Source organism: Mixophyes fleayi, chromosome 10, assembly GCF_038048845.1.
Source record: "Mixophyes fleayi isolate aMixFle1 chromosome 10, aMixFle1.hap1, whole genome shotgun sequence".
Lineage (NCBI taxonomy): Eukaryota > Metazoa > Chordata > Amphibia > Anura > Limnodynastidae > Mixophyes > Mixophyes fleayi.
Window position 1 is genome coordinate 79,636,237 of NC_134411.1, and position 12,637 is coordinate 79,648,873.

The following is a 12,637-nucleotide window of genomic DNA, read 5'->3' on the forward strand; positions in this document are numbered from 1 at the left end:
GTCTTGTGTCTGGCACAGATTCCACAAGCAGCAACATAGGCCTTAACGTCCGCCCGGATAGAGGGCCACCAATAATGCCTAGAAATCAACGAGAAGGTCTTCTTGAAACCCGCATGCCCGGCAAACAGAGAATCATGGGCCCACTTGAGAGCCTTAGGCCGAAGCCTGGAAGTGAGAAAGGAGCGACCAGGAGGAGGAACCTTGGTTGAAGTTCTGGTGAGGGCCACAATGGTAGTAGGTTCCAAGATGGTTCTGGGGGTGGAGGCGGGTTGAAGATCTTTATCATCAAATGACAGAGAGAGAGCATCCGCCCTGATATTCTTAACCCTAGTTTGAAAGGTCAAAATGAGATTAAAACCGGCAAAAAACAAGGACCAGCGGGCCTGACGTGGGTTCAGACACTGAGCTGTTTGCAAGTACGTTAAGTTCTTATGGTCCGTGTAGACAGTAACAGGATGCTCAGCCCCCTTTAGCAAATGTCTCCACTCCTCTAGTGCTGTTTTGATGGCCAATAACTCTTTATCCCCGATACCATAGTTTAATTCGCTGGAGGTAAATCTTCTGGAACAGAAACCACAGGGATGAAACTTTCCATCGGAATCTTTCTGTGAAAGAATGGCTCCTATGCCAATGGAGGATGCATCAACTTCAACAAAGAAAGGCCGAGACAAGACAGGTTGTAGCAAAATAGGGGCGGAGGAGAACGCCCTTTTTAATGACTGGAAGGCACTGAGGGCTTCGGCAGACCATGATTTTGCTGCTCCCTTGCGGGTGAGAGCAGTAATGGGAGAAATGAGAGTTGAAAAGTCTTGGATAAAGTGCTGATAATAATTGGCTAAGCCAATAAAGCGTCGGATCGCCTTAAGGCCCAATGGTTGTGGCCAATTGAGAATGGCAGCCACTTTACCAGGATCCATGGAAAGACCAGCACCGGACACAATATATCCCAGGAAGTGGACCTGAGAGGCTTCAAAGACACACTTCTCCATTTTGTAGTAAAGGTGGTTGGAACGTAGTCGAGAGAGAACCTCCTTGACGTGACCTCTATGGGATTCTATGTCTCTGGAGAATATAAGTATGTCATCCAGATAGACAACAACTGAGAGATAGAGTAGGTCTCGGAAGATGTCGTTAATGAACTCCTGGAAGACCGCTGGGGCATTGCATAGACCAAAAGGCATCACCAGGTATTTATAGTGGCCATCCCGAGTGTTAAAAGCGGTCTTCCATTCATCGCCCTCACGAATCCTAATCAAATTATAGGTGCCCCTGAGGTCTAGTTTGGTGAGTATTGTGGCACCTTTGATCCGATCGAATAACTCGGAAACCAGGGGTATGGGGTACCTGTTGTTCACGGTAATGGCATTGAGTAGTCTGTAGTCGATGCATGGTCTTAGAGAACCATCCTTCTTCTTTACAAAAAAAAATCCTGCACCGGCAGGTGAGGAAGATTTTCTAATAAATCCTCGTTCGAGGCTTTCAGATACATACTCGGTCATGGCTCGAGTCTCAGGGAGGGACAGAGAGTACGTTCTGCCATGAGGAATCCTTTCTCCAGGAATAAGTTCAATGGAACAATCACAAGGACGGTGGGGTGGAAGAGTCTCAGCGGCAGTCTTACTGAAGACATCCACGAAGGCAGCGTATTCAGATGGCAACCCAAGACTGGGTCTGAGAGCATGACATCTAATAGGTAGGTTATTGAGGCATCGATCAGCGCAGAGCGGACCCCAGGAAGTAACCTGAGCATGATGCCAATCAAATTGGGGTGAATGGTCTCTTAACCAGGGTAGTCCTAATATTACCGGATTAACAGTCTGTGGAAGGACTAGAAACGAGATCCATTCAAAATGGAGGAGACCAACTTGCCGTCGGATCGGCCGGGTGGCCTGAGAGATAGATCCATTGGCCACTCTGTTACCATCCACCGCTGTCAGAACCAAGGGTTGCAATAATGATTCCAGGGGGAGATGAAGGTTAGCTGCTAAGGATGCAGAAATAAAGTTTCCAGCTGCCCCTGAATCCACGAAGGCCCGAAGAGAGACCGGACCCTGGGAAGCATGGATGATGATGGGCATCAAAAAGTCCGTCTTGTCTGGGGAATAAGGGGAAGATGTACTCAGTCCTAGACCAGCTTTCCCGGCACCGACTAGGATCTGGCGTTACCCCGGTCTCTTGGGACACTGAGATAGAATGTGAGAGGGGTCAGCAGAGTAGAGGCATAGATGGTTCTTAAACCTTCGTTCCCACTCCTCCACAGTTAGACGAGAACGCCCGATCTGCATGGGCTCCTCAGGTAGAATTGGTGGGTTCTGAAAAGTGGAGACCAAACGTGGACTAGCCCGGCGAGATTGTTCTCATTCCTGATTACGCTCCAAATACCGGATATCGACCTTGATGCAAAAGGAGATCAGATCATCTAGGGTAGCTGGTAAATCCCTGGAGACCAACTCGTCCTTGATCCGATCTGTCAGCCCCTGCCAGAAGGTAGCTATAAGGGCCTCATTATTCCAGTTCAGTTCAGAGGCGAGAGTTCTGAACTGAATCGCGTACTGATCCACGGGAAGGCTTCCCTGTCGTAGCTTCAAAATGCTGGAGGCCGCAGAGGCAACTCGACCAGGCTCATCGAACACTTTTCTGAAGCTTTGTATGAAGGAGGATGGATTTTGTAACAGGGGGTCATCATGCTCCCATAGAGGAGAGGCCCAGGCAAGTGCTTGATCCGTGAGTAACGAAATAATGTATGCCACCTTGGCTCGTTCTGAAGAGAAATTTCCTGGTGATAGCTCGAACTGGATAGCACATTGGTTGAGAAACCCTCTGCACTTTCTCGGATCACCACCAAATTTTTCGGGAGGTGGGATGCGAATCCCTTCAGTAGGATTAGGTGCAGCTGTAGCAGGAGAGCCGACAACGGGGGGTGCGGGAGCAACAGATACTCCGGGAGGAGTCAGGGTTCGCTGGAGGGTATCCATGTGTGTAGCCAGTCCCTGAAGGCATTGCAGGAGCTGAGTCTGGTTAAGTTCTTGTTGATCAACTCAGCGAGTCAGGTACTGCAGGAGGTCAATAGCAGAGAGATCACCGGTGCCTTCGGCATTTGACATGGCTAGAGTATACTGTCAGAATCACTAGGTCGAATTGATGATACCTGCCAGCAGTTGGCGCTACTGAGTACTGAGGCGCGGAGTCTAACACGCCCCTGGTTTTCACCAGGAACCCCCGCAAGGAGGTATGGACTTCGCTGCAAGGGACGTGCAGGTCGCGGCCCTCAGTATCAGTCAGCTGGCGAGGTAACAATTGAGGCAGCGGTGAGAGCCCACCAGGATGCAGGATGGAAGAGTAGTCAGCAAGCCGGGTCAAAACCAGAGGAACGGATATAGCCAAATCAGAAGCAGGAGAATGGTCAGGAAGCCGGGTCAATACAAAATATCAGTCTAAGCCAGAATCAGGAACCAAGGAGAAGTCAGGAACAAGCCGGGGTCAGAATCCAAATAACAGCAACACAGGAACAAATGCTGGGGCAAGGCTGAAGACCAAATACTCTGGCACTAGACATGTGTCAGAGGCTGCCTTATATACCCTAAGGTGCCTCCTGATAGGGTTAGGGAGATTTTGGCGGTAAGACATGCTGGCTGCAGACAGGTGAGCAGAGATAGCGTCCCGCTGCTAGACAACAGGACGTGGTTGCTTGGAAGGTGCAGGCGTCCGTCTCCTGCACCAAATGTCAGTTCGGAGACGGCGCCTGACAAATAGTATCTGTGAGCGGATATCTAATAATCATTTGTCCAAGTGACTTGTAGTATCGTATTCCCCTTTAATAGACCCCCTCAGTAATGAGAAGTATTATTAACTGGATCCTAATTTCCTATTATAATATTCAATAGCTATCAGCCTGATAAATAATATAATGGACATAAACAGCAGGGTCAGCGTAACGCAGACGCGCGTTTCGCTTCCGAGTTTTAACAAGGCACCTGCGTCAAGTGTCTCCGGAATGTCCGTGAGACAATTTGCGGAGAGATTTTGACAGAAATCTCGGCTCATTTTTCCTCACACCCCAGAGAGGACCGAAGGAAAATGAGTGAAGATTTCAACCGTAAATGCCGGCGATTGAATTCCCCCCCTATATGTATCTAATACAAAGCTTTCCAGCAGTTCCAATCCATAACTCTGGCAGACTTGTTAGGGACACTGGTTCAAATCCTAGCTGCAGTTTCTTGCAGCAAGTTTATTTCTCTGATATACTGTAATGTATATTGTATTATGCATAAAATGGCACTAGTATAATCAAAACAAATCAATACACTGATGTTACAAAACCTGATGTTCCCAACTCCTTGAAAAACACATCCCAATACAGTGTACTCGGTTGCGGAGCTAGCACTCTACAGTGTGTGGCAGGATCTTACGCTTTGCGCTCTTCATCCATCCTATTGATCTGTCCTCCAACAAACACTCGAATTTTAGCTTTCTCCCATCTCTTTTTGCGGCTCAGAAGATAAGGAATCAGTAGGGTCAGCCCTGTCAGAAAGAGACTGTGTTTAACCATCTGACCTCAGTTGTTGACCCCGAAGCTAAAGGTTATGTCACCAATAGGATGGATGTTAGTGTGGGAAACAACAGAACTGGCTCTTGGGTGAGCAGAACATTTCCTTTCTTCTTGTGGAAACTTAAACAAACTAACACAATTCTGCCATAAAGCTCTGCACTCTATAAATACATCTCATACACACACAGCTGGTTAGACGTTCAGATTAAAATAAAAATATTGTGTTTGCTACATGATACATTATAATAAGTGTAAAACATTAACAGGACCTGGTCAGTTACACTTACCTCCATCGTCAAACAGCCAGTAAATGTCAATCGTCTTCTTTCCTTGGTTAATCTGGAAAATGGTGCTTGCCTGTTGTTCGCTTGTAACAGCCTCTGGGTCCACTGTAGTTAACGAAGAGTATATCAGTTCTACACCTTATTTTCAATTATAATGTGACATGAACACCTATTGGATGGGCATTGATGATGGGCAAACCTGGCACTGAACAGCTCAAAATCTCCCTTTGTGTATTTTGAGGTTTTGGCATGGGCGTGAGGATGCCAGCATTACACGACAAAAAGATGGCTTTGCCAGTGAAGATCTCAGCATTGTGTGAGAAGATGGCATCAATAAAGCTCATAGTTTAAAAACAAAAAGAGGGAGATTACTGAGCACACTCTGATAGGTCCCTTCATTTCTGGGCATTCAAGGCTGGATTTTACATAACATATAAAGGAAATGATAGCAGATCCGTGGATGTCGTCAGTGGCATGTAGACTGTACAGTCTGAGCATGGAGTGCAGTTAGTGCCAATCTGGCTGTAAGTCCCAGAAGTGGACATGTACCTGTGCATTGTACTCACATGTTCCTTGCGGTAGGCCGCCTGTTCCGTTCTCACTTCCTTCTTTCACTTTTGGTCCCTCAGGTTGAAATATAGGATTAACTATGGAGAGCAATACATACATTTGTATATGGTTGACAAAAAGCTTCTGAACATACCGTCCCCATAGACAGAGTCTCATTTTACACCCTGATGTCCTACAGTATGTATTTATATATAGACACTGTAGAGAGTCACACACAGATCCTCATTGACAACACACGAAACGGCGATTGGGCAGCGCAGGTCCCGCTTCAGTGATGTCACAAGTCTTGATTTGCTGGCTTTGTGACAAAGTACGTTGGCTTGCAGAACAATATGGCTGTGTTTGCAAAAAAGCAGAAGTTTACACCAATAGATAGGAGGAGTTGGGTAGAGCGGGGGGATTCCTGGCTAATACGCACTAGGTACAATCGTGAGTGTAGCTTGGAGCAAATCAGAGCAAAAACGAGATTTTACTTTGCAGTGTGAGAATATTAAAATGAGATAAAGGAGTGGAGAGAGCACTTTTATTAGGTGTGTTTCTTGCTTTCACTCTACGAAAACACTTGAATTTTGCTCTAGCGTTGAGGACGGGATCAGCCTACACTTGTAATTTACACATTTCACATCTCTCAGCTGAACATTGGGGTCATTCTAGGCTCAAAAAGCTTTAAACACAGAGTGCCACATATAATAAGGACACTCTCGATGTCCCATCACTCATGATCAATTTAAGCCATAAATAAGGCTAAACCAAGTAGTGAAGAGGCATACTGCATATAATGAGGTTCCCTTGACGTTGGGATGCAGGCTTAAATGTTTTGATCAAAATATGAACCAATATCGCATGTTTTCATTTTGCTAGATACACACAGATATGCAGTGCTAAGGATAAGCGCTGACAACAACTGTCTTTTTGTTTTCTAGACCAAGTAGTATTTTAAACGTTCTCTTAAAGTGGTAGGAGATTGGACTTTAATGTGACTTTTATTGTTTTGCACAGTGCTCTTCTATGATTTGTCCAGGTCTCCCTGCACACCTAGGTGCCCTTCTAGTCTACAGAGTCACCGCCAAAGGCTTGCGCCTTGGAGTGCGCTGTGAAGACCATACAGGCACTGTAGTGCTAAACCAAAGTGATTTGCTGTATGCATCCAATGTGCTTATAAGGTCAACAGATGACAACGTACACTTACTGTGAGCCTGCATGACACGGGATATATTGAGACCTTCCTTCATCCTAAGCACACATAGGCCATAGCTAAAGTCAAATGCATCACTGCAATAGGAAAACAGCATTAGAGACAAGTGACTGGGTGGTTGATGTATATAGGTGACACGGGGTGGGTGCACATTGCAAATCTTACACTGAGTGACATAGATAAGTAAAAGATAAAGAATGAATAATACAGTGTAGAAATATAGAAAGAGAAGCAAACAAATCAGATCAGATTCAATAAATACTATAGAGGGAGACGCCAGTAGACAGTAAGAGGTCTGGAAACAATGAAATTGGTGGTAAACACATAAGAGGATTAATAACAACCAATTAAGGGAGTAACTACAGCCATACCAGAAAATGTTCCTTAAAGTACAAACTTAATATGGCTTCATAACAATAATACCAAGGAATGTACAAGGATAAAATGACTGTATATATAATTCAGAACAATGTGATAGATTACTACTAACAACAGTTACAACTCTGCCGGGTTGGGTACTACAGAGCGAGATCCCAAACCCCGACAGTAATTAGCCCTACATGAGAACAGCGATGCCGGGCATACCGATAGTGGTTCACCCAGCAGCTGGCAAAACAGACTTCACATAAACGCGGCGCATGAAGAGGCCGTCCGGTCAAAATGAGGTAAGTATACAGCGCGACACTGTCATTACTGCTATTACGCTGTTCATTTATGGAGGCGTTTTAGGAGCCCACTAACCATTGTGTCTTGGTGATCACCTAGGTTACCCTAGTGGTAGCGCCGGGCCTGGTTTTGCATTCAGGCAGCTTCAGAGTCACATTCCCAGCAGCTGTGACCATTAACCTGCCCCTGTACTCATGCTCAGTGATCATAATCAGAGTGTAATCAGCTCGTTACCTGCATTTAAGGACAATATAGTCTACTATAGTATAACAGCTTAATAGGGTTTTAGCAAAGGAGGCAGACGCATGTTGTTCGGCTCATTTGACCAGTCTGACATGAATGAAGTACATGGCTCCTGCATGGATGATGTGTCTGCTTAGTAACTGACTGCAAAGTGCAACACTATGGGATCTGTAACTCCACCCAATCAATGGTAATAAGAATATTTCACAGCTGAAGGTAAAATGCAGGTAAGAACCACGGGAGTGGTATATAAACCACGGCCAGCTGCAGGTAAGAACCACGGGAGTGGTATATAAACCACAGTCAGCTGCAGGTAAGAACCACGGGAGTGGTATATAAACCACGGCCAGCTGCAGGTAAGAACCACGGGAGTGGTATATAAACCACAGTCAGCTGCAGGTAAGAACCACGAGAGTGGTATATAAACCACAGCCAGCTGCAGGTAAGAACCACGAGAGTGGTATATAAACCACAGCCAGCTGCAGGTAAGAACCACGGGAGTGGTATATAAACCACAGTCAGCTGCAGGTAAGAACCACGGGAGTGGTATATAAACCACAGTCAGCTGCAGGTAAGAACCACGGGAGTGGTATATAAACCACGGCCAGCTGCAGGTAAGAACCACGGGAGTGGTATATAAACCACGGCCAGCTGCAGGTAAGAACCACGGGAGTGGTATATAAACCACGGCCAGCTGCAGGTAAGAACCACGGGAGTGGTATATAAACCACAGCCAGCTGCAGGTAAGAACCACGGGAGTGGTATATAAACCACAGCCAGCTGCAGGTAAGAACCACGGGAGTGGTATATAAACCACGGCCAGCTGCAGGTAAGAACCACGGGAGTGGTATATAAACCACAGTCAGCTGCAGGTAAGAACCACGGGAGTGGTATATAAACCACAGTCAGCTGCAGGTAAGAACCACGGGAGTGGTTTATAAACCACAGTCAGCTGCAGGTAAGAACCACGGGAGTGGTTTATAAACCACAGTCAGCTGCAAGTAAGAACCTTTAATGCTGAACCCCTGAGTGAGTGCAGTGAACTGACTTCTACTACTTTTATGTATATTCAGCCAAAACTGTGATACCTACTGCAGCATTGCCACATAACTGTCAACGTTCCTTGGGTGAGATGTCTGCCAGTTCTTCTTGTATCCCAAAAACAGGATATTTGGTTTCATTAGACCTAGGCCAGCAGTCTACAGAGGGGAAAAGAATTGAAATTGTGGAAAGCTACAAAGCTATGATCTATGACGGAAGAGGTCAAATATTATAAATACATATGCACATATATATACACATATAAAGGGCCGGAATCATTAAGGAAAGTTAAGCAAAAGTAAGTATGTGAAGCAAAACCATGCTGCCTTCGAGGGGGAGGGAAATTTAAAATGTGATAACAGATTTATAGTTGGCTAACATGAGACACTCCAGGTGTTGTAAAACTACAAGTCCCAGCATACCCTTCCAGCAATAAGCGGCTATATATCAGCAAAGCATGCTGGGACTTGTAGTTTAAGAACACCTGGTGTGTCACAGGTTAGTCAACACTATCCTAGATCAACTTTAAATTTCAGTGTACAAATAAGCTATCAAGAATGTGTGTGCTACATGAAAAAAACAGACAGTATTTAACTTATGTGCAAAATAGAAAACGAATTTGCACCCCTTGCAGTGTAACATGGTTTGTCCAGGAGAAACCGTACTCCTTTTTTTGCCTTACTTTCCGTAATGAATCGGGACCATTGTGCTAAGCAATGGGTTCATGGAATGGATGAATTTAACACAATACTAAGCTATCGGACTTATATGGGAGATTGTAAGTTAGAAACAATTACCTGCTCTGCCAGTGTCTCCGTTTTAGTCTTAGGGGTCTATCTGTGACCAGGCGCGGGCTGGGAGAGGGAAGCCCGGGGGGCACACAGGCGGCCGCATCTCGTGAAAAGGGATGCGGCCCCGTCATTGATGACGCGGCCGCATTCCTTGTCAGGGGCAGCACGGTGGCTCAGTGGTTAGCATTTCTGCCTCACAGCACTGGGGTCATGAGTTCAATTCCCGACCATGGCCTTATCTGTGAGGAGTTTGTATGTTCTCCCCGTGTTTGCGTGGGTTTCCTCCGGGTGCTCCGGTTTCCTCCCACACTCCAAAAACATACTGGTAGGTTAATTAGCTGCAAATAAATTGACCCTAGTCTCTCTCTCTCTCTCTGTCTGTGTGTGATAGGGAATTTAGACTGTAATGGGGCAGGGACTGATGTGAGTGAGTTCTCTGTACAGCGCTGCGGAATTAGTGGCGCTATATAAATAAATGGTAATAATAATAATAATAATAATAATAATAATGTGATTTCATCAGATGCGGCCGCGGGGGAAGTGCTGTATTTTGCATCCGGGGGGTGGCCGGCCTGCCTACCCCCCCGGCCCGAGTAGCGGTCAGACTGAGCGGCCCGGGGAGCCGATGGCCCCCTGCCCCCCGGGCCAGCCCGCCCCTGTCTGTGACCCACCGCAAAATGTCCACGTACATCATCAAAATAAGGGATGAAGTTTTGGGTAATGTTCTATAGCCCCAACTTAAGTTTGCCTATAAAAATGCGGAAACAGACATTTCTGGGTAGTTTCAGGTTTGGTAAATAGGCCCCATAGTGAGAGAATTGCAAGGAGAGAAACACTATATAGTAAGAGCAATGTTGTTTCCATGACAACGATTCTCTTTTCTGTGTCAGGTTATATAAATGAAATGTAGTCACTTATGCTGAAACACACAACCTTAAATGTGTTATATCCGTTACCTGACCTTATTATTTTACTGCTGTAGCTGCAAACATCTCTGGGCGGTGAGCTTATGCTTATTTAGATATTATATTCTTTTAATGGAGACTGTGTCCTATTTATAAGCAAGGTTTATATTTAAATTTACAGATAGAAATAGAAAGTTACTCTGCATGTCCTGTAGAGATTTGCATACGTTAACATGACTGGCGGCTTTCTCCCTGGGCTAATACTATCATCGATATTACAGTACAGACACAGCATTAACGCTAGTCCCTTATTGGTGGATCCCATCACCCAGCCTGAATAATTACCCCCCCCCCCCCCCCTCTGTCATTTGCATACTATACAAGAAGCAGAAGTGGCAACTAAAAAGGTAAAGATCTAAAAAGCTATAAGAGTATATCTAGAACAAATGACCAGATAATGTGCAGGGTTCTACTAGATTGTGAACTTAGAACATGTGTTTAATAGTGACAGATACACTTTACATCTATTTAAACCTCACCGCAGATTACTACATATAACAGCTGTACCTGAATGAGCATCTGAGCTCCACTGCGCAGGTCATCAGCAATAATCCCTGTATAGAAGCCTCTTATTTTCCTCTTATTCAGCCACTTGACGTGACCATCTGGGTTCAGCTCCTGGAGTTTCTGTTTTCGGGGGCCCTGTTTTAATGAACAAAATAACGCCACCTTAAAATGTGTTTATGTGCTGCGATAAAATATAATTTGTGATCCGCAAGTCAAAGTCCAACATAAACGAAAGTGTATCTATGATAAGAAATTAAATGTTCAATTGATTTAACTAAAAATATAGGTTTTTAGATTCTATTTAGTGTTTAGTTATGGAACTTCTCATATTGATGCAAAGCTATTAGCAACAGCCACAATGATGACACTGGCAGGCTGGGATACGGCACTCTCCAACGTATTGTTATAAACGTCTTTCTAATTATCACAACGGCCACAATAATGGATAACTGAATTCAGATTTGGATGGAGTTCACCAAGTTAGACATCAATACCAAATATTACTTGCCTGGGGTCCCTCCTGCTGGGTCCCCTGGTGTCCTTAGTATGGCAAAGGTCTCCTCCTCGTTTCTTCTTTGGCTTGCCTGTGTCAGAGAAGCTGTGGTGTTGTCAATGCCCCGCCTCCGTTAACCTGGAGGAGTGGCATTGACAACTCACCGTCCAATTGGAAAGAGGCCTGTGACGTCAGGAGGCGACTTGTTGCATATTTCTGTATTTATCTTTGTTACATTTTATTTGCTATTTCACATACCAGTTTACCATTGTGTTTACTTTTTTTGTAGCAAGTTACTATCCTAGTCTGTGTCAATAACCCTACAAAGTTTAGTGTCATCAACAAATATAGACACCTTACTTTCTAGGTCATCTACAAACTCATTAATTAAAAAACTTAAAAAGGACAGGGCTCAATACTCATAAATGTAACCCCGTCTGTCTATGTTCTATTTACCCTTGGGGATATAGCTACTAAACTGCGGGTTTGAAAAAGTGGAGATGTTGCCTATAGCAACCAATCAGATTCTTGCTGTCATTTTGTAGAATGCACTAAATAAATGATAATTAGAATCTGATTGGTTGCTATAGCCAACACCCCCACTTTTTCAAACCTGCAGTTTAGTAAATATAACCCTTGGTCTTTTATCCTTTAATCAGTTCTCTAGCTATGTATATACTTTATACTCTAGAGCTAATACTCTCATTTTATGTACCAGACTTTAGTTAAACAATAATAAAACAACTTTGCACAATTTAAATATATCACATCAATTGCATTACTAAGATCCAGTGTGAAACATATTTCACTTATAAAAATGAATCACATTTGTTAGACATGACAGGCTCACAGGTTTATAAAATCCTGGCTTAGATTATGTTCCCCTTTTAAAGATTGATATCACATCTTGCCGCAATGATTCGGTTATGAGGAAATTTGTAAATATAAGAAAAAAGTTCTCTATAGATTACTGAACGTAGTTCCAAGCAGAGCAGCATTAAGTCCCCATAAGGCCCTCGGTAAGATAGCGGTTTGCTCCCCATCCCCCTACGATCAATCCATACCACTACTATTTTACCCTATACACGGTTTTATGCCTGAGACAGATATTGCAGTGATCCTTGTTAAGTCGGCTAACCCAGGCTCTGCATGGGGAAGATATTGCTGGTGAGACTGGATCAACCGTACCGCCGGCTGGAGTTAATGCACCAACGTTTTACTGCCCCAGCGCAGCTCGCAGGTAGCCTTGATGGGGTACTAGATCGTGTCACCTAGCACTTCCCAGTTTCCTTGTGCATCTGCCGCTTAGTGGCCCAAATTACTGCCCCAAACT

General features: G+C 44.7%; 1 protein-coding gene across 1 annotated transcript in view; it reads right to left on the reverse strand.

Moving 5' to 3' along the window:
- Positions 1-12,637, reverse strand: part of SLC12A3 (solute carrier family 12 member 3) — a 65,776-nt gene that overhangs the window by 17,143 nt on the left and 35,996 nt on the right. The window contains exons 17-22 of the mRNA XM_075188973.1: positions 10,812-10,946; positions 8,600-8,706; positions 6,593-6,675; positions 5,400-5,480; positions 4,837-4,938; positions 4,410-4,521 (exon numbers count right to left, since the gene is read on the reverse strand). Coding sequence (XP_075045074.1) covers positions 4,410-4,521; positions 4,837-4,938; positions 5,400-5,480; positions 6,593-6,675; positions 8,600-8,706; positions 10,812-10,946 — 620 coding nt within the window. The remainder of the gene's footprint in view (positions 1-4,409; positions 4,522-4,836; positions 4,939-5,399; positions 5,481-6,592; positions 6,676-8,599; positions 8,707-10,811; positions 10,947-12,637) is intronic.